Source organism: Halichoerus grypus, chromosome 1 (genome assembly GCF_964656455.1).
Source record: "Halichoerus grypus chromosome 1, mHalGry1.hap1.1, whole genome shotgun sequence".
Classification (NCBI taxonomy): domain Eukaryota; kingdom Metazoa; phylum Chordata; class Mammalia; order Carnivora; family Phocidae; genus Halichoerus; species Halichoerus grypus.
The window spans coordinates 200,044,382-200,071,778 of NC_135712.1; the positions used below are offsets into that span (position 1 = coordinate 200,044,382).

At 46.9% G+C, this 27,397-nt stretch overlaps 1 protein-coding gene across 9 annotated transcripts in view; it reads left to right on the top strand.

Annotated features, from left to right (window-relative positions):
• The window catches only part of SMARCC1 (SWI/SNF related BAF chromatin remodeling complex subunit C1), a 176,100-nt gene extending 148,911 nt beyond the window's left edge, over window positions 1-27,189 (top strand). For 4 of the 9 annotated variants that reach the window (XM_078078697.1, XM_078078698.1, XM_078078700.1 and 1 more), the window contains exons 26-28: window positions 6,117-6,378; window positions 17,876-18,052; window positions 19,942-20,072. In XM_078078697.1, the coding sequence (XP_077934823.1) occupies window positions 6,117-6,378; window positions 17,876-18,052; window positions 19,942-20,051 (549 nt within the window). In that variant the 3' untranslated portion in view covers window positions 20,052-20,072. Of the gene's footprint in view, window positions 1-6,116; window positions 6,379-7,173; window positions 8,304-17,875; window positions 18,053-19,774; window positions 20,073-20,336; window positions 22,707-24,567 lie in introns of those variants that run through there. The other 5 variants (XM_078078699.1, XM_078078704.1, XR_013450133.1 and 2 more) reach the window with 4 other exon arrangements.
• The last annotated feature ends 208 nt before the right edge of the window (window positions 27,190-27,397 follow it).

The following is a 27,397-nucleotide window of genomic DNA, read 5'->3' on the forward strand; positions in this document are numbered from 1 at the left end:
TTCTTAGACTTTAAGAATCAGATATGGGAGCAACTGTGGCTCAGCTGGTTAAGCATCCAACTTCTGATCTCAGCTCAGGTCTTGATCTCAGGGTTGTGAGTTCAAGCCCCATGTTGGGCTCCACGCTGGGTGTAGAGCCTACTTTAAAAAAAAAAAGAATCAGATATGAACTTTCTTTTTTTCTCTAATGACTTAAAATCAGTTCTCTTGAGTCTTTAAGTATGTAGTAATTAAGAACAAAGGATGTAAATGTTAATCTTTTATAGATATTATGCATACAGTTATAATTAGAGCTCAGTAGATATTGTTACAGCTCTTTCATGAAGTGCTGGTATTGGAGGAAGGCAGTTATGAAATGTACAGAGCCCGTCGAGGAAATGACATGATAAAAAGTATTGACTCTAGTTCAGGTGAGGATGCTGAGCTTGTGCTGGGTTCATAACTCAGAGGGTCTGCCCACCTGAGCAGCCTTCCATGCCAGGTGGATAGCACACACCAGTCAAGAGAGCAGGTTTCAGACATGGGTTATGTTGGGCGCTGGAGCTACCTGTAGAGAACTGGGGGCGTGGGCCCTGTCTAAAGCATTCTCATTTGGATTAAAAAAATAATAATTTGATGCCCATGAGAATGGTTCTGTGAGCTGATCTGGTGGACTAAATGCTCTCTGAATTTCTGCAGGTCATTTGGCTAGGTGTAGAGATTGAATACGTTCCATAAAGAGAGACATTGTGGGAATCCCAGACCCAGTCCTCGAGGAGGTTGGAGGAGGGTGAGTGTGAGACACTGAGACGTAGAGACACTACCTACTGCGAGGTGATGGGGCGGTGGAAATCCAGAGGAGAAGGGTTGGGTGAGATTATCAAGGAAATCTTCCTAGTGGAGGAGGGACTGATCTGAGCTATTAAAAAGGCCTAAATCCAGAACGTGAAGAGAAGGACATGATTTCAGAGGAGACTGAAGGGTCAGCCTGCCCAGAGCTGATGGCTTTTGCCGCCTAGATGGTGTAAGATTAAGGTCATTTGCTCGTTCCACAGATACTTATTAAGCACCTACTTTGTTCTAGGCATGCATATGGTACTGGGGATACAGTGGTGAATAAAACCCAACCAAACTCTTTGCCTTGGTAGAGCTTGAAATAATTAGGGTGTTAGGAGATGTTCTGTGCTGTGTGTGTATGCATACTCACTGTATGTTACAGGCTGGGGAGGGGCGATGGGGAGGGGCCAGGGAGAGATTGCACTTTGCGGTGGTGCGGTCTGAGTAGGCCTTATTGAGAAACTGACAGGCACGTGCTTCTAAGGCCTAGAAACAGCTCAGAGGCTCGGAGGCAGGAGCATGTTTGGGAACTGAGGAGTAGGTGGTTGGGCTGGAGCACAAATGAGGAGGAGGTGAGAGGATAAAGGCAGAGATTCGGTGACCTAATCGTGGAAGTCCCTGTAAGCCATCCAGAGGCTTTTCATTTTACTCTGATTAAAGTGTGGATAAAACTACAGAGCCTATTTTATGCATTCCATAAAAATAGAGAGTAAATGCAGAGGGCTGGCATGATCTTCCTTAGAGTTTCGCAGGGATCCGTGTGCCGGCTGTGTTGTAGAGAGGAAATGACAAAGCGGCAAGGCTCGGAAAGGGGGGACTGTGGTGGCAAGGCTGTTAAAGTAGCCCACGTGAGATGATCGTGGCCTGGACCAGGGTGGTGGCTGGGCAAGCGAAGAGAAATGGTCAAGTTCCGGATAATAGGATCTCATCACACACAGGATGTAGGTTTAGGAAAGTTTGTTGTACTTTATGACAAATTAGGGAAGAAAGAACAAAGAGCCACAACGTGAATTTCATACTGCCCCAGGAGAAGCACACTGCATGTGGTGTTCTGGGTATTTGGGCTAATGCATCTCTATGCTGCCTGTCCTGTAATGGAACATGTTGTTAGACGTGCACCATTACATTAGGAGTAGTTTTAGCTGAGATGAAGAGAGCTGTACTCAGTTGTAGGTTTAGTTCCAAATCAGAAACGCCTGGCCTCAGGAGGCAGGCACAAGGCAGCAGGACAGAGTGACCAGTCACCACGATGTGCGGCTGCCCCTTGGGTTTCGCCTCCAGAAGCACACAGGGAAACCACAGGATGCAGTTGGGGTGTTCTCTTCTCCACAGGTATAAGAAGGAATGAATGGGTCTGTTTGGGACTTGGTTTTTTCTAATTGGATGTCTGGTCACTGACACCAAACATTTCAAAGGAAGGTGTGTGATTATTTACTTAGTTCTGAGGCCAAGTAGTCAGAGGCTTCAAGTCTCGGCTGATACTTCAGCCCCTGGCAGTGTAGATGGACTGGTATGGCCCCCACCTTTTACTCTTTCTCACCCTCCTCCCTGCTCTGAGCCCATGAGTCTGGGAGAAGAGCTCTGTGTGAGCTTGGGCTGCACTTTGCAGCTGGGTCTGCGTCTGGTGTCTTGGTGCAGAAAAGTGCTCTGTTGTGCTCCGGTTCCGCTTGTATCCGGCCGTCTGATGCATACAGAGTGTAGCAGTGAGTGGGGAGAGGAAGACAGAGTTTGAATGTGGTGGGGGGATGTGTCTTCTGAGCAGGCCTACAGGCCGCTTTGTGTGAGACCGGCTGCCCTTGAGCCAGATTGGAGCCATGAGAGAAAATGGACAGATTCATTAACATTCTGTGTCCGTGAATGTACATGCACTGTTCGCTTTAGCTGTTGGGACTTTGTCCACAGTTCTAGGAAATGGAAAACGGAGAGGAGAAAATCAAGCTATCTATAGCGTATGACTTACGTGCTTTTAGTGTTGGTTTTTTTTGTTTTGTTTTTCAGTGTTTGTTTTGGTTTTTTTTTTTAAGATTTTATTTATTTGACAGAGAGAGAACGTGAGCACGAGCAAGGGGTAGGGGGCAGAGGGAGAAGCAGCAGGGAGCCCAATGCAGGGCCCCATCCCAGGACCCTGGGATCATGACCTGAGCCCCGAGGGCAGATGCTTAACCCACTGAGCTACCCAGGCTCCCTAGTAGTTTATTTTTTGACAAAAATATTATGTGTGATGAAAAAATTTTCAAGAAAGAAAGAAATGAATAAATTAAAAGGTCTCTCTTACCCTCAATTTCATTTCTAGGAATAATCACCTAACAGTTTGGTGTCTTCTAGGACATTTTCACTGTGTATATAACATGTGTGTGTATGTGAGTACAACGGGTTTTTTTTTAATTGAATTAGGATTGTGTAATAAATATTACTGCAACTTGCTTTTTTTTCTCAGTGTATCTCAGACAACTGTACATCAAAACTGCAGTCTAATGACTGTCCTTTGACACACATACATAGAGTTTTCTAGGACAGATTCCCAGATGTAGAATCACTGGTTTCATGCATTTAAAATTTGCTTAATACTGTCCAACTCTCCTCAAAAACTGCCAGTTTACGTTGTCTCTGATTGCCAAAAAATGAATGCAGTCTTCAGTTGAACTCAGTAGCAATAAGGTATCCACAAGAGAGGTATGTCTGTTGCGTGATGAGACCAAGATGTGTCCATAAGCTCTGCTTCGTGTGCTGCAGAGCAGAGATGACCCTCTTGGAGCCACGCTATAGCCTGCTGTCTGGGCACTGCGCTCACCCCAGCAGACCTTTCTAGCCCACATTGGAGCTTTAGTTTAAACTGAGTTCTCTTTCAGGAGTGTGTGTATGCGTATGTGTGTTTAATCACTCATCTATTTTAATTCTTCTAGTTACTTTTTTAATTACCTCCCATGTTTTGAAATGACAAATGAAGCTCAGGAAAAAATAGAATAATTAAGGTTAGTACATTTGTAGACATGGAAAATTGGGCAAATCTTTCTTTCTGAGGTTAATACTTTGAGAGTAAGGTCAGTTCCCAAAGAAGGACTGGTTTGGTTTAAAAACCAAACCAAACCACTGAGACAGGTAATGCAGAGACTAAAATTTTCCTTCAGAGACACAAGATCTCTTCCAGTAACAGTTCAGCTTCTTCACAGAACAGATCTTGACCTAAATTATAGTTCTTACATAACTGCAGGACTTCAGCCAAGCCATCCAGACCAATAGTGCTTGACAAGAACATAGATAAGAGGTCCTTTTCTGGCAACCTCTCATGTCTAACCTCAGCAAAGGCCTGAATTTCCTAGAAAGAATCGTTAGAAGAAAGCGAATCCTAGGACCTGTAGTTAGAATTTTTCGATCCCTTTTTTATCAGTCTGCCTCTTACTCACTGATTAAATGTCTTGCAGAGCTGGACTTCCCAAGGACTCTCTTGCTTTTTACATCTTGCAATTCCCTGTTCATTATACAAACAAAGAGGGCCAGGCTTTAGCCTCTTCGGGCCACCCACCCTAGAAAATGAAGAGCCCAGACCAGTCTGTTAGGACCGTGGCAGCACCCTGCTGCACTCCCTCCTGATGACCTTCAACCACTCACAAAATCATTTGTTTCAGAAGATCTCCTTCTCCCTAGGAGACTCCCTGCAAGCCAGCTAACCAGTCTCGGACATAAGCTTTTACCATCTATTCTCTTCATTCCCCCTCCTCCTCACCTGGTCATGTCTGTTCTTGTCACTCTGTCTGTGGCCCGTCCTCCTGCACCCGGTCTGTCCATGGCCATTCCCTAGTTGCTACTGCTGATAACCAGTAATGCTTCTCACTTGGTTCTACAGGGTCTTCTCCTCAGACAGCCCTCTGCTGAGAGCCCATATTCTTAGGCTAACTCTCATGCATATTCCAACCAGTTTTTGCTGGTGATAGTATATAGTATTTATGTGTAGAACTGGCTGCTCCTGAAAGCTAAAATGTTACGTTTTCTTAATCTATTAAATGCCTTGGAATAGTGCTATTCAGCAGAAATACAGTGTGAGCCACATAAGTAATTTAAAATTTTCTAGTAGCCACATTTTTTAAAAAGGTGAAATTATAATGTTTATTTAATTCAATAAAATTCAAAAAATAAAATTTAATTCAGTACGTATAAACTATTATTTGAACACGTAATCAATATGAAAAATTAATTTTTTTCATGCTAAGTCCTCAGAATTCGGTGTGTGTTTTATACTTAAAACATATTCCACTTCAGATTAGCCGTATTTCAGGTGCTCAGGAGCCTTTTGTGGCTTCTGTCTCCATCTTGGACGACAGAAAAGCTCTAAAAATGTCTCCCAGTGACTCGGTTCTTGCCATTGGAAATGGTGGGCTCAGACATTATTGAAAAGAAATAGATCTGTTAACCCTCCTTAATGATCTTTACACTTCCTACTTCCAAAATCTGGATTTTTATTTTCCTTCATGTTCAAGTTGATTTTCTTTTTCAGGCCTGAGTTAAATTAATTTTGATAGCACTTAAGGTGGGCTTCATTCTCTGAACTATTCTCAGGCATATGGTTTCTGGGTTTCCTGGCACGTATAATAGCTTATTTCTCTTTATTTTAATTTGGGTCCCAGAAAGATTATCTCGAATATTGAAATACTTCTTCAAACCAAGATTCATGCACATCTTTATTTAGGCACCTAAAATATTCTGTGAATGTGTCACCCAGTATAATTTTGAGTACTTGAAAGCTAAAATTTACGGTGGCATTGCCAAAGCTCCACATAGAAAAATGTGTGTGTTTGCGGCTAAGGCCACGTCCACTCATCCAGAGGACCTAACTCTGTGTCAGTTCTAAAATAGTAACCAAAGGATCACATCCAGAAGAGAGCACCTGGGAAGGTTGTGTCGACTTGAAATTTTAGTAGTTGAGGGACTATTAAAAGGAGAGGAGAGGTGTGTTTTACTTGGGCAGTCATGAAAACTATTTTTACATCTCCGAAGGCCTGCCAGACAGAGGATTCCATGTGTACTGAGTGGGCCCAGAGAACAGTAACCGCACTGGGTGAAGGTTACAGGAAAGGCAGACCTTTTGCATAACACCGAAAAGACCTTGACCTTGGTAACAGGTGTCCATATGGAAATAAGCTACTCAAGAAGTAATGCCTTTTCTCACCGTAGATGTTGCAGGAGGCGAGGTGGCTGTGTCCCCGTGAGGTGGTATAGGGAAGTCAGGCGTCAGGTCCTGCGTGTCGTCCATTCCTAAGAAGCTCTCTCGGTGTCCTCTCTCTTCCCCTTCCTTTTCTTAACAGTTAGAACAACAGAGGCAGCAGTTGCTCACTGAACGCCAGAACTTCCACATGGAACAGCTGAAATACGCCGAATTGCGAGCCCGGCAGCAGATGGAACAGCAGCAGCACGGGCAGAACCCTCAGCAGGCACACCAGCACTCAGGAGGACCTGGCCTGGCACCGCTTGGAGCAGCAGGGCACCCTGGCATGATGCCCCATCAGCAGCCCCCTCCCTACCCTCTGATGCACCACCAGATGCCACCACCTCATCCACCACAGCCAGGTGAGCAGGAGGCTGTGCTCCCGGGTAAGGCTGCAGCCATCCCTGTGGCCCAGCTGTCAAAGGAGCGAACCACACCTTTGCTGATTCGGGGCTAGGACTGTGACTAGGATGCCCACTGTCATCTAGGTAGTTGTAGGCAATGGGACCTGGTTGTAGAGCCATCACCACATAATGCTTGTCATGTTCTGTTCCTGGTGTGATGCCTTGCCTTGGGTCAGTCAGCCTCCACGTGGCCAGTATATCCCAGAGTTCCTTAAAAATTCGTCCTTGGGTTGTCTTGTTTTGTTTTAACTTACAGACATTTTTAAAGATAGACACACACAAAAATAATAATGCAGTGAACTCTTATGACCCGGCTTCCACACCCATCACTTGCCCGCCATTTATCACCTTTTGTTAGAGAAATCTTCTACCATGGGCAAAAGTAGAGTGAATAGTGTAAAAATCCCCCCATATATACCTATTGTACAGTTTCAGAATTACCGATATTTTGTTTATTCCTCAGTGCTTATTTTTAAAATTTATTCTTAAAACTACTGGGATAAATATTTAAGAGAGAAATTCCCTATGGCTACTTGGTGCTTGGTTCTGGCTGGTGTTAAGCATCAGAATCTGTAGTAATTGTTTACAGAGAGATCCTGAGGAGTTCCAACATCTGCATTTAGCTTGTACAAGATGGGAAGAGAGATGCTTTTGCCTTTTTTCCTAAGTAACATCCTGGTGAGGACAAGTCTTTGCATGCTAGGCCAGTCACCCACCTTGTTCTGCTCACTTCTCATTGTCCTCACTTTACAGTTGAAGAACCGATGCATGGCAGGGACCACACGGCCTTGCTGCCTGATGGAGCCAGGATTTGTGCTGGGCTCCGTCTGATTCCAGAATGATAGCCGGACACTGCCCCGTGACCCCCGGACTAAGAGGGACTTGCAGCAGATTCAGATACAGCTCTTCTCTTAGGGAGACCATGCCAGAGAAACAAGAGTTCATAAAAATAGCCTTTAGAATGGAAATAGGGCGTTTTTCTCTTTTTACTTTCTCACAGAAATAAGCTCTTCTTCAGTGAATTTTAAAGAAAAGGATCATTGCATGTACGATGAGACTAAAATCTGTGATGAGGTCTTTTTTCTTAAAGTTTTTTATTGAAATATAATGTACATATGAAAAAAGACACAAATCATGAGTACTTAGTGAATTTTAACAAAGAGAATATACCTGTGCAACTACTACCCAAAAGCCCCTGCTTTCCTCCTCTCTACCTCCTTTTCTCCGGGGGGACAACAGCTATCCTGGTTCCTGACAGCAGCGACTAGTTGGGCTTGTTTTGAATGTTATCTAGAGGGAATTACACAGTGACTTTTGTTTCTGTCCGGTTTCTTTCACCAACACTTGGTATGTGAGATACATCCACGTCGTTGGATTTGCATGTGGTTGCAGATTTATTTCTCCTGTTTGCTGTATGTAGTCCATTGTGGGCTCTACCCCAGTTTATTAGTCTGTTCTCCTGTTGATGGACATTTGATTCGTTTCCAGGCTTTGGTTTTAACAGATAGTAAGTGCTACTGTGAACATGCGTGTGTACATGTCTTTTGATAGGAATAGGTATACATTTTTTAATGTATTTTTAAATTTAAATTCAATTAATTAGCATATAATGTATTAATTAGTTTCAGAGGTAGAGGTCAGTGATTCATCAGTCTTTTATAACACCCAGTGCTGATTACATAGTGTGCCCTCCTTAATGCCCATCACCCAGTTACCCCATCCCCCCACCCACCTCCCCTCCAGCAACCCTCAATTTGTTACCTAGAGTTAAGAGTCTCTTATGGTTTGTCTCCCTCTCTGATTTAATCTTGTTTTATTTTTTCCTGTCTTCCCCTATGATCCTCTGTTTTGTTTCTTGAATTCCATATATGAGTGAAACCATATGATAATTGTCTTTCTCTGATTGACTTATTTCCCTTAGCATAATACCCTCTAGTTCCATCCACATCATTGCAAATGGCAAGATTTCATATTTTTTTGGATGGCTGAGTAGTATTCCAAGATGTGGAATACACCACATCTTCTTTATCCATTCATCTGTCGATGGACATCTGGGCTCTTTCCAAAGTGGCTATTGTGAGCATTGCTGCTATAAACATTGGGGTGTAGGTACCCCTTCAGATCACTACATTTGTATCTTTGGGGTAAATCCCTAGTAGTGCAATTGCTGGGTCATAGGGTAGCTCTATTTTCAACTTTTTGAGCAACTTCCATACTTTATTCCATGGTGGCTGCACCAGCTTGCATTCCCACCAACAGCAGACATAGGTATACATTTCTGTTGTGTGTGCCCCAAAGTCCCTAGAATGGGTCATAGGATATGCATATGTTCACATTAGTAGATGCTGCCAAGATTGTTCCAGAATGGTCATATGGATTTACATGCTTGCAATGTATGAGAGTTCTAGCAGCTCCAGGTAATCATTTTTCTTAATTGCCCCTTTTGTGGGGGTGCTTTGGAGTTCAAAAGTAAAGTTAAATCAAGTGTGTTAGTAAAATTAAGAACAACAATAAATTGAACCCACTAGTTAAAAGTTGCCTTAATATCACCACTTCAGAAAAAGCTGGTTGTTAACAGGTGAGCCTAGAGCACCTATATTCTGGTGATGAGCTAAAGGGGCCTTTGGAAGCTGGGCAGATGAGGAAGTGGGTAGTGTTTTAGGTGAAGTTCCTCTTCAGTCTCTGGTTTGCTACAAGGTGTCAGTTAAGAACTTGGAGTTTGGTCCTTTGAACTGTTGTTTCCTAAGTCCTAGAAAAGTGTACAGGCCACAGCGTTTATGTTAGGAGCTGAGGATAATTATCCAGATCAGTTGGCTAGCTTTTGGTATTTGGCCAGAATTTATGGTGTGTGAAGGAAGGGGAAATCAGCCTCTGAAAAGCCAGCAAGGTTGGGAAAGTGGCGAGAAGGTCAAGACTGATTTCTCACTGGGTAGTTAATTTGTCCAGCTCTGTTAATTAGGGTTTGTATAATTATGTAGATAAATCCCACGTAATCTCTTCTCCACAAAACTGTCCATCAGTTAGTGGTAGAGCCCATTAAAATAGCAGCTCAATGTCATGAATCTGCCAGGCTGTCAAACACACGAGCCTGGGCCCCAGAGTGGCTGATATAAATCAACACCTGTCCTCCTCTGAAGACCACTCCTTAATTCATTCGCTTACTTAGAATTTTGTATAGAGGGGCGCCTGGGTGGCTCAGTTGGTTAAGCGACTGCCTTCGGCTCGGGTCATGATCCCAGAGTCCTGGGATCCAGTCCTACATCAGGCTCCTGGCTCAGCGGGGAGCCTGCTTCTCCCTCTGACCCTCTCCCCTCTCATGCTTTTTCTCTCTCTCTCGCAAATGAATAAATAAATAAAATCTTAAAAAAAAAAAAAAATTTTGTATAGAGAATACCGTCTTTATGCTGTTCTCATTCTTCCTCGGCGCTTATTATTTGGTCCTGCTCCTAACCCAGGAAGTCCAGCTTTGTGTAGGTTTTATTTTGTTCCTGTCTCTGACAAACTGTCCCAAGTAGGTCTGTTTGCTACCAAACAAAAAGGCAAAAAGGAAGTATCTGTAGTCTGTTGCTGGTGTACAGAGAGCACATGGAGACTGGAGGCGGCCCCAGCCATCTTTGTACCGCCCTTAGGTTTTGTTCATCATGATAAAGTCGTGCCACTGCATTTCCTCTTTACATTTAAATTGGAAAACTGAGTTCATGAAGTGATTTCAGATTCAAGCCTTCTGAGTTCTCCCTGTAAAACTGCCATTGCAGACGAACAAGGTGAGCAGTCATGATAGCAGCCAGTTCTTGCGCACACGCACAGTAGCCTTTGAGCGTGCCCTGGCCTGCGGTATCCGTGACGGCACGTGGGGAACCAAGGACAGGGGCGTGGGTCGAGGCTGCTGCTTCCTGAGGTGCTCTTGATTGTGCTGCTTACCTGAGCCAAGAGGACACCTCCGGTGGCTGGGGGTCTTCAATGTCGGCACTCCCAAGGGCCTCAGCCCATTCTTACAGGAACACGACCTGTCAGTGAGTTGAGTCAAAAGGAAATGACAAAAATCTAGTATGTGAGTACAGCGTAAGCTCTGCCCTCCGCTGGACATTTATAGTAAATGAGGCACTTTGGAGCTTTCGTGGATCTGGAAAGAGCTGCCTGCCCTGGGGAAGCCCCTGTGTGAAAAGCAGAAGGAAAAGGACATGTTGGTTTAGATACCTTTATGGTTTCCTTGTGGTTAATAGTAGAAGGATTTCTGGAAGTGCCTAAAAAAAACCAGAATAGAAATGGATCTGAATTGGTGAGAACTCAGACATGGTAAAAATGATGTTTTAATGATAAAACTAGAATTAGTAAAATGCTGGTAGTTTAAGGAAATTTCAACCAAGGCATTAGTCACTTGGCTTTTAAGCCCCCAAATTAGACCCACTTACACAATTCTGCCCGTGGGAAACCATGCTCAGGAAAGGATTCCATCCAATCATCCCTTCCCAGGCTACTCCCTGGACTCCCAGCCCCACACTGAAAAAGGAAAAGCCAAGTTTTTATTATCTGCGGAGCCTTTGGTCCTGCTCGCATCATGTGATAACAAGGCCGCTGAGCCACTTTCCGGCTTAGCAGGTTACCCTCACAAAGAGAACAGTGAGGGCCCAGTCTTCAACAAAGAGCGTCTGTCGTGGGTGCCCCCCGGAAGCTGCTGCAGCAGGAGCATTCCCTGAGGAGCCTGGGCTTCCCCTCACTTGGCCCTGATTGTGTTATTTCCGTTCTCCAGGGCACTCAGCCAGAGGATGTGCTGTGGACGGTTAGAAAAGGGAGTGATGAAATGTGCCCAAGATTGGAAATTCACAAGTTCCCTCTCCTAGTTTCATGTTCTTTTCCCACCTGCCTCTTCCATCCCAAAGAATAAAAATCTTTAAATAATATTCCACCAGGCATGATGGGCATAATGCTTTAGTAAATGATCTAATAGACCCAAGAGAGTATGAGGGATTTTTCCACTAGGCTAAACCTAATTTTAGCAAACCTTTCCATTTTTCAGGCTTCAGATGCCTGCTGTTTTTCTTTTTTTTTTTTTTTAAGCTTGTATGTAGGTCAAACTCCCACCAGTTTTTCCTTTGATGCTACTGTTTTGAAGCCATGTCCCATCTCTTTCTCCTTTTCACCTCCCTTTCTACCAGGGTAGGAGATACCCGAACTTTTTTTTTTTTTTCCTGGCAAAACATACAAACACACCCTTCATTTTGTTCGGTAAGGCCTGCTCCTGTGGCTTTCTTCATGCTTAGTAAGAGGTCATGGCAAAGCCTTCAGACATTGTCATCCTTATAAAAGTGGTGAGACCTTTGTCGGACACCAGAAAAAACACAGGAATGTTTAGGTATCAAAAGACAGAGTTTGCATTACAAGAAATTGATTCTGTCTTCTCCCTAGTCTTCTTAAATTCTGCCCCATTTCAAATTTGATCCTTAGAAATCAGCTTTTCCAAGGAGAGAGCTGCTTCTTCAAGACACGGTGGTGTAGGTGTTAAGGAAAAGAGAATGAGCCTCAACTCAGTCTCTGCTCCTTGGGAACTCACGGGCCAAATTACACAGCCCCTCTGAGACTTCGTTTCCTTATCTCAAAACTGGGCTCTTTGTGTCTTGCAATCTCCCTAACAACCTAGAGGATTCAATAAAATAACTGTCATTGCTGGCAAATGGCAGGCCCTGGCTCAGAAGGGTATCCTTGTCTCCCCGCTATCTGTTCCTAAATCCACTGCCCTAGATACCCAGCACTGTGAGTCGTATAGTATGTGACCGCAGTAACCTCTGGGTGGCACAGGGACATCGCCCACTCTTGGTGCTCCTTGCTCTCCTGAGAAGTGTTTGTGCGAAGTCCGATAAGCAGAAGTAATCTGTTTTTTCTCTAGCTCTTCTTTTTTGCTGCCACCTCTCCAAAGGAGTCACTGTTCTCTCCTTCACACCTGTGTCCCAGTGGGTTTGTTGCCCTGTTACGACAGGAAGGTGAGAGAACTTTGGTTTTCAGAAGACCTCGGGATTTGTAGCAAGAAAAAGAAGTTTCTTGCAACTGTTGGGCTTATGGCCTTGGAAAACCCTAAAGCTGCCCTGTCACAGCATGTTGCCATAAAAATATAGGGAAATAGGTAAACAGGCCACTGCTGCTGAGCAGGTAGCTTTGGAAATGGCACCACTGGGCCCTGCCAGCAAGAGCCTTCAGGCTTAGCCCCAGTGCCTGTTGGATAGGCGTCACCTCACGGGTCTGTGTCAGTCTGCAGCTGATTCTCCTCTTTGCCAGATTATTTTGTGAATAGCTCCTTTCCCTGCTGGAACTCTCACACTGAGCTGCTGGTTGGAGAACGGTTTCTCTCTGGAGCTGGGTATGGGTCAAAGAAGTGACCCATCGGTTTAGTGGCAGCACAGATGCTGCCAAGTCTGTGGACCCCCTCCTCCAGATCCTCCTCCACGGGGTGCACGAGCACCGTCTCTGGGGCCGTGGTACCCAGGTCCCATACGGGCTCCCCTGTTTACACTTCATGACCTCGGCAAGTTACTCTGCTTTTACGTCTTCTCCTTTCGCCAACTTGGTGACTTAAACCAACAGACATGTTCTCTCAGTCTGGGAGCTAGAAGTTCATTATCTAGCCAGACCTGCTCTCTCCCGGGGTTCTAGGGAACAGTCTGTTCCTTGTCTCTCTCAGCTTCTGGTGGCTAGCGGCAGCTATGTGTCTCTTACAAGGACACTTGTCATTGGATTTAGGGCCCACCAAGATAATCCAGGATGATCTCCTCAACTCAAGATCCTTAACTTAATCACATCTACAAAAACCCTTTTTCTGAATATGGTTGCATTTATGGGTTCCGAGTATTAGAACATGTACCACATATCTGTTGGGGGGGTGGGCAGGTCACCATCCAACCCACTGCAGGGTGCCGTATGTTTGATAAATTAAAACATGACTTACTGCAGGGGCACCTGGGTGGCTCAGTTGGTTGTGTCCGGCTCTTAGTTTTGGCTCAGGTCATGGGATCAAGCCCCGCATGGGACACCGCACTCAGTGGGGAATCTGCCTGAAGATTCTCTCCCTCTGTCCCTCCTTCCCTACTTGTGTGCATTCTCTCTCTCTCTCTTACAGATCTTGTTAAAAAAAATTACTGCAGGAAGCAGAGAAGAACTAAAGTGGCTAGAACTAAAGTATACACCTTAGTGTTTTTTTTTAAGATTTATTTATTTATTTGACAGAGCACAAGCAGGGGGAGGGACAGAGGAAGAGGGAAAGAGAGAGTCTTAAGCAGACTCTGCGCTGAGCATGGAGCCCATGTGGCGCTCGATCTCATGACCCTCAGATCACCACCTGAGCTGAAACTGAGAGTTGGACGCTTAACAGACTGCACCACCCTGGTGCCCCAATTTTTTTTTTTTTTTAATGCTGGCTATTATATTAAATCCTTTCGCATGAACTGTTTCATTTGAGCACAGAATAGTGTGGTAGAAAGAGAATTGGATTTAGAGTTAGAAGGCTTGGATCTGATACCTCTTACAAATTCTGTGACTGTCCCAAGTCCCTTAACTTTTCTGAGCTTCTTTTTTCTCTCTATACAATGAAAATATTTGCTCTCACAGCATGTTGGAGGGGCCAGTGACATAATAAGGCACTATAACAAATAAACTGTTTCCCTGATCAGACAGAAGCTATAGGGTGAGAGTGGGGCAGATACCTAGTTTCACTCTGTATAATCTCAGGAAACCCAGGCTCTGGGCATCCTCAGTGACTCCAAGAACACTCGATCTTGGTGGGGGTGACGTGGAAGTAAGATCATGCTGTTTAGTTTTCTAGTCTGATTAATTCATACTTTCCCTGTTGAGGATGGTACTGGGTGGCTGCTGACAGGGATGCCCACTGGTGAGCCAGGAGTTGGGGCAGCCCGCACCTTGCTCTTCATATCAAAGCATAAACGTCTGTCTTGCTGCTAAAAACGAGCAGCAGTTGGGACTGCACAGCTGTGTGTCATACCCCTTCTGTGAGCGCTCACTTGCTGTGCCCTTCCTTCTCCCTTCTTCCTTCTTCCATCCTTACCAGTACTCACTATGGCCTTTTTTTGTAAAAGCGTGCCTTACCGCTCTCTTCAGTTTTCTGGAGGGAAATCTGAGAAGGGCTGGCAAAATATTCTTCCTCACTTGCTCAAGGCCTCTTGTCCAGACTAAACTTGGAAGGAGGAGGCAGCTTGCACCCACTGAGAGACAGGGGCTGTATGGGCTGGTCTAGTGCATGGTTTCCATTGGCCACGGGTCCATGAAAAGTTCTTTGATCTCCAGGTTGGGAAATGAGCGGTCCAGGCTTAAAAGTGGGCCTCATGTCTCCAAAAACAAAAGTATCTGCTGTCTCCCTGTCACACCACCAGAGAATACCTTTAGAGAATCACTCTTAGAGACTTAGGGACTCGGGAGCCTCTTGAACAGCGGCAGGGGACTAGTTCCATGGACCGCTGCCAGTGTGAGCCTTTGAGAGTTCCGTACCTCCCCTGCATCCCACCTTACCATGCTCCTGTCACTACAGGGTGGCCTGTCCCGCGTCTCCCGTTCCCAAAGCAGAGGAGTCCTTGCCCATCCTCCCCACTTCATCCCCGCTGCGCTTTGCACGTCGAATTCTCTCTCCTTCCCGCTGCACATTTGCCCTCTGCCTTGCTCTCTCACCCATTCACAGGCCACCTGTGGGGTGTTGCCCCTCACCCCTCAGCTCCTACCGTTGTCTGCTCAGCCTGCCCTCACCCAGTCCCTGCTTCTGTCCATCACACAGGCCATCAGTCCTGCATTCCTCCCTTCAAAATCTTTCACCCAAGTCCCGACCCCATTCTGCGTGTGAGGCTCATCCAGCCCCTTTGCTGTGAGTCTTTTTAGAGAGACCGTGGGTCACGTGGCTATTACTTGAGCACATTTTTTTTTTTTTAACCTTTTTGAGCCTGTTGTTCCTCAGGAAATGCAGGCAACAGCTAATAAGGTGATACAGGTACCTCAGGGAGTGGCGAGTATGAAGATGCTACCTGTAAGTGGTAGCTCCTAGGAATAACGGGGATGACACTTGTATTACTTTCTGATTGCTTAACTCCGGCTGGGCCTTGTGCGTAGGATAGTCTGCTCTTGTCCTATCTCTAACCCGCTCCTTCACTCCTTTGCACATCATCCAAAATCCCAAGTCATTCACAAGTTTGTCTCAGTTGACTGGAAGGTTTCAGGGTTTTTGGCCTGCTCCTTCTGCGGGCTTCCCTGGATGCGCGGCCACGCTGTATGTGTGTGGTCTGTCGGACATACAACATATTGCATAGTAGCTCCTGGAATCTCCATGTCACTCCCTAGATGGATGGGCTCTCCATCGCTGCCTGCATGTGCCCCAGCACTGTGGCACGGGGCCCAGCAGCTTGGCTTCGATGCTCAATTGGTGTGAGGGGGTGGCAGTGTCCGCCCCACAGTGAGTCCAGTTCCTGCCCTTCTGTGAAGCAGTTTGACCAAGCTGTCCCCCAGTGGACGCACCTTGGGGGCTCCTGTGCTGGGCTCTTGCCTTTTTGCATTATAGAGTACAGAAAGGTGGGCCTGAGAGCCCCCGACTTGTTGTCCTTTTTATTCTGAGGCATAATGGTGATATATTTTGCTTTCTAAAAATTGTCCCCCAAAGTCAGTAGACCACCTCTTCCTCTGACTCTTGAACTTCTGGAGTGCTCTTCACTGACACCCCAGTAGTGAGGGGCTCCTGTCCCTGGGTCCTGGGTCAGGGAACAGACACTGGAGATAGGTGGTGTGAGGCTTGAAGCTTCGTGTGTCATTTCTTTTTTTTTTTTTTAAGATTTTATTTATTTATTTGACAGAGAGAGACACAGTGAGAGAGGAAACACAAGCAAGGGGAGTGGGAGAGGGAGAAGCAGGCTTCCTGCGGAGCAGGGAGCCCGATGCGGGGCTCGATCCCAGGACCCTGGGATCATGACCTGAGCCGAAGGCAGATGCTTAATGACTGAGCCACCCAGGCGCCCCTCGTGTGGCTTTCTTAAGACGGACCTTTTTCTAAACAGTGACCAAGAACTCCCCTTAGGTTATCTCCAGTACTGCTCTCTACATTGTAATTGATTGGTAGCTATCAGTTCCATCTCCCAAATTTACAAGACTGGACCTCAAGCATTCTTACTTCCAGCTTTCTCAGAACTGTCTAGAAACCTGTATTTAGTTTTATACAACTGACCCTAAAGATACCGAAGTCCCTAGATTTAAAAACAAAATACCATAGATTCTCTTTCCTTATTCTATAGAGAGTATAATTTGCCGAGAGAGAAGCATGCGCTTCAACCCTAGTGCGTGCCCATTAAACTATTCTCCTTTGTTCGTAGCTCTTTAAAACCAAGCCCAGCAGCCAAACCACTGAGTTTAAGAACTAATAAATATTCATCATATCTAAAGCAAGATTGGCAAACTACAACCTGTGGGCCAACTCTGGCCCCTCTCCTGGTTTTGTATGGACTGCAGGCTGAGAATGGTTTTTACAGTTTAAATGGTTGGGGGAAACTCAAGAATGTTTATATTTCATGAAGATTATGTGAAATTCACATTTCAGAGTCCATAAATAAAGATATATTGGGACACAGTCTCACATATTTGGTCTCTGTGACACCTGTATGTCATCTGTGACTGCCTTCATGCTACAATGACAAAGTTGAATAGCTGTGACAGAGACCATATGGTCTGAAGGTCCAAATATTTACTGTCTGGCTCTACAGAAAAAGTTTGCTGAAAGTCCTGAAGGCTCAGTGTGAAACTGCAGACAGGAGGTATTTTACTGTTCTTGTGGCTGGTGTCTCTCGTTAATTTCAAACCAGTAGGAAGAGATGAAGGGGTCATCTGTTTTTCTCGCAAGCCCCCCGCCTCCCCACCACAGTGTTTCATGGTGGGGGCTAGAAGGAGATATGTTTTTGTGAACAGGACTTGGAACTTCTGATCAGAATCTCTTTTTAATGTTGATTTCACAGTTGTGACCAATATCCTTTCACACATACCCTCCCACGAAGCCCCTGTGTGAAGCTCAGTCTTGACTGAGTTGCTATCCTTGGACTGTGCACTAACTTGCTATAAAAGTCCGCTCCATCCCATGTGGCCTGTGCTTGGTATTTTGTGTCCTCAGGAAGATGTATGACAAGCCACTGTCCACCCAGACTAACCAAAACAAATGTTTTCTTCTAGGGTGCTTTTCTTGTAATTGCTTCTTACAGCTACCTGCCTGTACCAGGGTTTAGGGTAGTCAATTCGCTCCATAGATTGCCCCATTATCCTTCGTCCTCCCAAAAAATGAAAATCTGGACATAGAGATTATTACAGATTATTGCTCTGTTGGTATTTCAGATCCTTCGGAGGGTTAGGTATTTGTATTTAGCAGCCCTGGGCATTGACTTGATCCCTTTCTCCCTAGTACACTTACCTTAATACTTTAAATCTCCTTCCACAGGTCAGATACCAGGTCCAGGTTCCATGATCCCTGGGCAGCCCATGCCAGGCCGCATGATTCCCACCGTTGCAGCCAACATCCACCCCCCTGGGAGTGGCCCAGCCCCTCCTGGTATGCCTCCAATGCCAGGAAACATCTTAGGACCCCGGGTACCCCTCACGGCACCTAATGGCATGTGTAAGTAGCGTGATGGGGGGAAGCATCACCGTAGGGTCTCTCTGGGCGGGCGAGAGACAAGGGACGAAGGCTTTATTCTCTAGGTGATCTATAGTTTGGCAGGTCCATGGACAGTGCAGCCTGTGGCAGTGGGTTCCAGAAGATCGGTTTGTGGTCAGTGCTCTTCAGCACCCCTGATGAGCAGGTGCACAGGTGGTGAGTGCAGATGCTTACAGCTGTTTGGCCGTGTGTGCCATAGCCTTTGTGGCATGCACTCGCGCCCCTGAGGTCTGTGGGGAGGCCAGGAAGACATTCCTCACCCACTCCTCTTTAAGCCTCAGGTCTAGCTTGAATCTTGTTAGACATATCGAGTTGCTGGTGGTTTTCCTACAGGAGCCTTTTATGGACACCGGGTTCAAAATGGAGGGTGCGAAGAAAGAACCGGTTTAAGGCAGAAATCACAAGTCTCTCGTAGCTACTCTGGGATCTTGGTAGTAGCGGCTTAGACTCGGGAAGGCGTATTGAGGGGCTATGTTGAGAGGGAATGGGAGGTCCTAGCAGGCTCTGTGGAGAAGGCACGGCTGCTGCTGAGCAGTGTCCGTCTGACATACGTATGAAGCCCAGGGCTTTTCTCCAGTACACCGTGGTCTCCCCCAGTCCTAGCCTCCAGAGTGTTGCTTCAGAAGCTCTGCCCTGCCATTTACTCCTGTCGATCTTCTCGGAACGATCCCAAAATGCAGCCAGTAGTGGCCAGGTACCCCAGCCACATCTGTGATCTTGGTTCATTTACAAGTTCATGTATGTGCCAAGGAGTTAGCTCCTGTTCACAGTACAGAGCTAGGACTCCAGGAGTCCTGGTCTCCAGGAGCTTTAGTTGGGAAAACAAGAAATGAACAAGTAGATAGTAGTGTATAGGATTTACAAGTTATCTGAGATTCTGAAGTGCTTTGAGTGCACTGTAGCACTCGGGGAGACCTCCCAGCACCAGGAGGCAGGCTGCACAAAGGCATGTCTCATTTCTCTCTGGGCCCCTAGGGGCTAGGACAGAGTAGGTGCACGGAAGAAAGACAGCAGTATAGCTGGGTGTATAGGATCGTGACAGTAGAAAAACCTCTCCCTTGAGGCCTTGGTCAACGATTGTAGTGTAGCAGATACTTCTCTTCCTTGGCAGGACACACTTGAGCTCCCTGCCTCACAGGCATGTACGGATGTGCCAGGCTGCCAAGACGGCTGACCGGTTTGCCATCTTAGTTGCAGAGATAATATCCTTGGTCTTTACCACCGTCCAGGATTTCATCCTGAAGGGCCCTGAGGGGAACACCTTGAGAATGTGGAGGGTTTCAGGTGCCCCCCCGCTTCCTGCCACAAATGAGTGTTTCCAGGATTCTGAGGCGCTCATGTGGCTCTAGGTCCCAGGTAGGGCTCATTGGGTGAGGTGGTTCCCCTCTTCAGGTCTTAGTTTCCTCCACTGGAGAGATGACCCAAGGGATTTGATCAGCGGCCTTCAGAATGCTTTGAAGAGCTCTGTCAGTTTGGTGGAAATCTCCTGGGGGGAAGGTTGGGTGAACTGACTGGTAAGCAAGGCTGTACTTGAATTCTTTGTTTCATATGTTTCCGTTTCTGACAAAATCAAGAGGTTTAAAAAACCCTGGATTAAATCATCTCTAGGGTTCCTTTGTACGCTAAGCAGCTAAAGTTGAAATAGGAAAGAGCCCCAGACACTCATACTAATTGTTCCTTCAGGACCTGACCTAGTTTTGGCCAAAAATCCAAGGACTGCAGTTCAGGAGCTGTGGGGCCTCCCAGGACTGTCCAGCTTGTCAGCAGCTGCCTCGAGTGAAGCTCTCTGGCCCTGGTGGAGACACTTAATCAGCAAGAAGTTATTGATAATCTGTTTTGTGCCCACCTAGGCCAGGCACTGAGAGAGAAAGAAAAGAAGACACAGAACTTGCCCAGGAAGGAGCTTTATCATTTAACTGAAGAAATAAAATTAGCAGAGAGAACCATTAAAATGCAATAAAATCAAACTATAATTAAGTTCTGCAAAGGTCTGGAGTGATTCTTGGAAGGGCTGGGCCGCGGAGGAGGTTGGGACAGATTCAGACACCTCACCAGGCGAGCCGCGCGACCCGGGGCTTCAGGGGGACCTGACCCGCACGGCCCGCGGTGGCAGCAGCGCCTCGAAGGCTGCGTGGATTGCCCGCCGTAAAGAGAATTACTTCCTCGGCCCTATTTCTCTGACTGGGCTCTTTCCCAAGCCCTTGTGTTTCCAGCAATGACGAGTCCCTCTTGGCTGTGTTTGCAGATGCCCCTCCGCCGCCGCCGCCGCCGCCGCCGCCGCCGCCGCCCGCTGATGGAGTCCCTCCGCCGCCCGCTCCAGGCCCGCCCGCCTCGGCCGCCCCCTAGCCCGGAGGATGCAGGCAGCGTCCACGCCCAGCGCCGGCAGCTGCAGGGGGATGACGAGACTTGTGCTCCGCGGCTTCCTCGGGTTTCTTTTAGGATTTTTCTTCTCGCAGCCCCAAGCACGCATCCCGTATTTCCCCGTCCCTCTTGCCAGCCCTCGCCATGCTCTGACGCGTGCTGGGTCAGGTCCTCCGCCGGCACCGGGGGGTGGGGGGTGGGGGCGGTAGCCTGCGTCCCCCTGTCCTGGTGTGGGGTACGCTGACCGTTTCTCCGCAGGTCCCGTCAGCACGAGAAGTTCATGTCTGTTGTTTCGGTTGCTCTCCCCGCAGTGTTTGGCTTTGTCTGATGCTTATGTGGCTCATGCTTTATAATCATTATTTTTTTTTTTTCTTTTGTCATTGTTGCTTTAAATGAGAGCATCCTAAGTTCATAGGAACCAAAAAAAATGGTGATGGGCAGAGGAAATAGCCAGAAGGGACAAACCTAAAGGCATTATAAGTGACCTTATTTCTGCTAATCTGAGCTAAGATTGGTGCTGATGGTGAAGTTTCATGAGACTTTTGCCCCACATAGACGCACCAAAATTCAAAGAGATGGGGACAGGGCGGGACCCCACTGATTTTATTCCTGGTGAGGAATGGGAGGACCCCCGCCCCCCCGCGTGGCCCCTTTAGTACCTGGTAGGGGAGCGCAGAAGCGTTAGAGCAGACCTCCTCCTTCCGCGGGCCCACTGGTTCTGGCTTACTGTACAGGTGATTTGTTGGGTTAGGGGTGGGATCTGGGGAGGCGTTTCTTCATTCCCTAGACTAGCCAGGAACATTTGAGAGTCTAGGGACATGACTACCCACTGAGTCTAGTCCACTAGTCACTGCTTTGTACTCATTCTTTTTTTTCCTCCCCCTCTTTAAAAAAACCTTTAAAAAGGAAAAAAAAAAGTAAGTAGATAGTGCTAAACATTTTAGCTCATGGAACTTGGTTTAGGATGGCTGGGGGTTCAAGTCCCCGAACTACCTCTTGCAGTCCAGGGTGAGTGGGGTTTAGTGAAGCGGTACTTTAGGTTTGGGACGGGATTGGAGAAGTGGGGCAGGATCAAGGGCCTCTCGTCCCTTCTCCCTTCCTTTTCTGACATCTCACATTCCATCTGTCGCAGGGTTGTCAGGGAGATGCTGGGGGGTTCCAGGGCACTCAGTTGGCAATCAGAGCGTCATGCTTTGAGGGTTGGGGTACTCGGACTGAGAGATCGGAATGCCATTCCAGAGGAGGAGCCACAAACATGCCTTAACTCGAGCCCATTTCTATCCCTGCTGATGAATTACTTGAGAGTTTTGGTTTTCTCTTCCTGTCCTTCTTCCCTCCCCTCTATCCTTCCATGGATGGGGGAAGGGTGTGTTTGGTGGATCTTGATTTCCAAAGCACCTGGCCTCTTCATGTCACATTCTCAAGTGGCAGTTTTATTATTTAGAATGCAAAGTGGAACACCTTTTGGATATCTTTTTCTATATATTCTGTAAAGCTTTACATACGAGAGGGTGTAGGGAGGTGTTTGTAAAACACCTCAGAACTTTCTTCCTTAGTATCAGAAAGCAAAAAAATAAATAAAACCACAATTAAGATTTGCCTTTCAAACCCTCAGGTGTTGCCTCTAACCAGGTGGCCCTGGTCACCATCCGAGTACTGGAACCAAGGAGACCTTGTTCTTTTGTGTGTGTGTTCTGGACTCTTGGAGTGGAAATGAGCTTGTTCCTGCTGGAGTTGAGTTCCAATGCATTTGCCTCCAGAAAGATCCCAGTGCCTTTTGACAATGGCCAGGGTGTTCCCTAATTCCCGCCAGTCTTTCCCAAAGGAAACTCATTCCAAATACTTACCTTTTCCACTGGGGTCTTAGAAGGAAAATGGAATTCTGGTTCATACTGTGGTCCCTTGTAACCTCAGGTCTTTAATGTGATCACTTTCAAATTTAAAAGATCCAGGTGGAAATATTTTTACTATGCTGATAACAATTCTACAGAATACCTGAATTCTTAACACTGTTATGTTTCAATATAAGTGGTGACTTTTTCTTTTCATGTCTTTGATCTGGTTTCGTTCCTGTAATAAAGCCACCCAATTTGAGGGGGTGGGGGTGGGAATAATATGTGGTTTTTGTACAAACGTGTTTCTCAGTGTGTTATTTTGGAAAAATGAAGGGAGGGGAGTTTGGGGAGATTAGAGGAAATTGATTAAGAAGACATAATCTCCCTCTTTTTTGGTGAATAAATAGAACATTTCTGGATTCTAGTCCCATTCTCTGCATTCACACACCAATCTCTTCATGTGTCCTATGAGGAGCCTAAATATTCAGCCCCACCTGGTCCTGGTCCGCAGTGAGTTCAGAGATTCGGGGCTTTCTGACCGACCACCTTGATGATGCTTAAGGAACATACAGTTAAATGTGCCTTGCCCACTCTTTTCCATGGTCAAAGTGAAGAAAGAGGTGTGGCCAACATCCTGGCACCTCCAAGAGAATGAATAGTTTTGTTTGGCAAGCTAGAGCATGTCTGTCAGGATGCAGTTCAGACGGCCCCAAGTTGGAGGCAGGCCTTGAGGGCAGTTGGTTCCATGAACCTTGATGTACTTCTAAGGACAGCCTTTGAGCATCCACAGGTACAAACCCTGTGCAGAAAACAGGAAGAAGCCATTGCCTTAGAGAGGCTCATGAGACCAGTGAAGCAAAACCGGTGGATTCTGTGCAGAGTTGTGACCGCTTGGCTCCTCGCAGAGGTGTGCTGGCCGCGTTGTGTTCTGCTGCCCAACCTGTTCCAACTTACCTGCAGCACACGGTGCTAGGAGCAGCAGGGTCTCCCAGAGTTCCTGTACTTCCCCAGGGTGATGAAGGAGGTTAATCCTTGACCCAAACTAAAGACTGGTCTATAAGCTTGAGTGTGAGTTCTTTTTAAAGTATAACAGGACATGTATAATCAACCAGTCTTTCACAGGTTCCTCAGATCCTTACTGTGGAGTGGTTCCCCCAAATGTAGTTAAGGACAGTAGTTTGCCAACCTCAGGACAGATCAGGATCACCCATAGGATTGTTCACAGACAAGCTGCTCAGCCCCATCCTCAGAACTGATTGAGCAGGTCTGGAGTGAGTTCTGAAATACTGTGTTGTTTAGAGGGGGACAGAGGGAGAAGGAGAGAGAGAATCTTAAGTAGGCTCCATGCTGAGGCTCAGTCTCACCACCCTGAGATCATGACCCGAGCTGAAATCAAGAGTCGGATGCTTAACCAACTGAGCCACCCAGGCGCCCCTGAAATACTGTGTTTTTAACATTTCCAGGGGGTCCTGATGCACCTGGGCAAGGGACCACCCTTTGAGAACCACTAGTTAGGAAGGTTGTGTGGTACAGCAAGATCTCTGCGGTTCCTGACAGTTCATTCTTTTCTTTTTTTTTCTTTTTTTAATGCGACAGAGGGAACACAAGCAGGGGGAGTGGGAGAGGAAAAAGCAGGCTTCCCACCGAGCAGGGAGCCTGATGCGGGGCTCGATCCCAGGACCCTGGGATCATGACCTGAGCTGAAGGCAGACGCTTAACAACTGAGCCACCCAGCCGCCCCGCTGACAGTTCATTCTATGAGTTCCATTCGTCCAGTAAACATTTGAGGGCCTCTTAGGTGCCAGGCATTTGACCTTGCATGCAGTGAAGTCATAATTATGAATAAGGTAGGCAAGGCCCCTGCACTCCAGGCCACTTACATTCTTGTGGGGTGGGGGATACAAGACCATAAATAGTAAGAAATAGGATTATTTTGGGGGCTCCTGGGTGGCTCAGTCGTTAAGCGCCTGCCTTCAGCTTGGGTAATGATCCTGGGGTCAAACCCCGCATTGGGCTCCCTGCTCAGCGGGGAGCCTGCTTCTCCCTCTCCCACTCCCCCTGCTTGTGTTCCCTCTATCGCTGTGTCTCTCTCTGTCAAATAAATAAAATCTTTAAAAAAAAAAAAAAAAAAGGATTATTTTAGTGCCAAGTGGTCGTGAAGAAAAACCGTGTAATCAAAGAGCTTTCTGGGGGATAATGTAAATAGTCTGTGAATTGGGTGTGTTTACATGATTTCTGTCCTGCTGGGTGTGGTAACCTGAGGATTCACCTTCATTCCAGGAAGACCTCATCTGAATAATCAGAGCACCCCTTTGGATACACAGTGCCTGCCCTGAGATTTCCTTCTGCAAACCTCTCTGCCTGTGACCTTTAGTTAACCCTGCTTTCTCTTCTCCGGCTCCTAGAGCATAGCTGCACTTCACTTGGTCCTGTTGAAGGAGGACTTACTGGGAACAAGGTGAAAGCATCTTGCTCCCCTGTGAATGGATGGTCTCCATCTAAGGAAATCACCTTGCAGAATAGGATGGAAGCCCAGGACCCTCAGTGTTGGATCTCCTTGTGAACAGCTCCCCTGGACTTCATTTCCTGGTGGCTTGTTTTTAGGCCTGCCACCTCTCTTTACTAGGAAGCATCTTTGACCCTGAATTTGAAACGGAACTGAGACAGTAGTGACCAAAAGGAGTCCTATGAATAGGCTTAACCAGAGGTTCCGAAACAAATTAGAGCTAGCTCTCTCTCCCCGAGACCCCCCAGCCCTTTCCAACCCATGGGACCCCAAGGGGAGAGAGACTTGTCTGATCCCCTCTTTCTGCTCCTGGCCTGCCTTGGAGAACTGGGGCCAGCTCTATTCCCTCCTGTCCCCGGAGGCCTTCCTAGGCCCTTCCAAGCCCTCGGAGAGCATTCAGGTGACTGCTGGCAGCCACCTTACCACTGCGGACCCTTAGGGTCTGCAAAATAGCCATGCCTTCATACAGTACCATGACCAACACCTTCAAACGACTTAGACCGGAAAGAAAATGCCTCCCACTCTCTCCTGTGGCAACCTACCACCTCAGGTGCCCTCACAACCAGATGGTCCCAGAGGGAGTTACGAAGCAGCGGTGCCATTGGAAGGTAATAGCTCCTTTGCACGGGCTGATTTCCGTGGCTGGTTTGGCCCTGACACTTAACGGATTTCCCATAGTCATCCCAATGGAGTGGCATTCCTTGTTCCAGTCTGCTTATTGTGTAGTACCTATGGGTTTCCTGAGAACCACCTGGAGAGGTCGCCTGCTGAGACAGCAGGACTCTTCCTGCAAACAAGCCTAGTTGATCCATGTCTGAGGCCGTGTTGGCTTGTGCTGTGTGGCTTTCTCCCAACTGACTTGGCTTTGGGGGAATGAAATTCAGGGTTTTTTCCCATCTTGCAGCAGACCCACTGCCACGACAAGATGACCACCTCCAGGTTTTGACATGCTTTTCTAGGAGGAGTACTTGTGCGATTGAGAGTCCAGAGTTCTTGCAGCGAGGAGGTGCTTGTCAGCGCACATAACTCGGGCCCCTCACTCTTGGCTCTTCCCTTCTTCCTGGTGATGGTGCAAGAAGGTCCACTAGCAGCAGCCCATCACCAGAAATGGTCAGAGCTGACTGCCCCATAGTCCAGATCTCTCCTGGCAGGGCAGAGGCCGTGCTAGATGGCCCTTTCTGATTCTGACCTAGGATATGAGTCTGGATCATTGCCATGTTGTACCCTGTTAAGAAAGCATAGCATTGACCCTTAAATGCCGGGTGTGGGGGTTGGGGAGAGAGGCAGGGCTTCCGTTCTGCCAAGTGAGGCCTGACCTCTGCATCCTGATTCCTCTTTTGAAATTAAGAAGCAAGAATGAAAACGTTTGAAATTAAGATCTCGGCTCAAGTCCTGGCCCTACCACGTCGTCAGCATGATCTCAGTGTCAGTTTGCAAATGTGCAAAATGGTTAAGATATTTGTAGCATGATAGTGAGAAACAGGACAAATTAGAGTACTAGGAAAACTAGAAACTCACAAAAATGTTAGTAGTTACTACTGAGGACTTAAAGCCAGGAACCATGCTGCTTCCTGTCCAGGCTGAAGTATGCCCCCAGCCATGGCAACTGGAGCAGCTCCTGCCCTGGACAGCAGCCCCTAGTTAAGCTAGAGGCTTTCTATGCACAAGGAGGCAGGCTGTAGCCGTGGCAATGGGCCTTGTGCCTGCCTTGGTACTGGAGCAGGTTGCCAAACCCAGTAGGAACCTCAGAGGCATGTGGAAGCCATTGCCTCGCAAAAGCATCCCTGATGCCCAAATGCACAAGACTTTATGTGGGGCATGGGTGTAGGCTCTAGATAGAGGTTGATTTCCCTTTCTTTCACTCTGCAGTTCCTACATCTTTGATCTCTTCTGTGGCCCACCCTAACCCCTGGGCCCAGAAAAAGTACTGCAGTCACTGGACGCTATGGTTACCACTGTCTCATAAAGGAAATGGGTTACTAACTCCCAAGGTCACGCAGATCTGATGCCGAATCCTGCTTTTCCTGTCACCCTCCATTGCCTGATGAGTTTCTCCCATTCATCTCGTGGAGGTGGCTCCAAACCAGCTGTGCTGTGCTCAGTTCAGAGGTCTAGGGAGGATCAGAATAAAAGTGAATGGCAACCATTGGCTTAAAATCCCAAAATGAAGAAAGTGGTTAAAAGAATTTGTCTCCAAGGTAGGGAAGAAGGTCATTGAGGAAGGCGATGTTTCATATTTTATTTTATACCATATGCTTGTTATAATTCAAAAATTGAATTGAAGCCAGCCTGGCTGGCTCAGTGGGTGGAGCATGTGACTCGATCTCAGGGTGGTGACTTCAGACCCCACCTTGGGTGTGGATCCTACTTAAATTTTTTTTAATTGAATTTAAAAGAATATATTTAAATACTTAATAAAACATATTAAAATGAGAAACAAACTGGAGTTGCTGGAGTTTTAACAAAGAAGTGGGAGAAGGGTCCCATTCAGACCTTTCTAGTAAAAAACACAGGGTGGTCATCATGCCCCAGACGTCAAGGCCCCATTGGTGAGGCCTCATCCCCAAACAGACCAGCCTGGGGAAGGAGGAGGTAGGCAGGTCC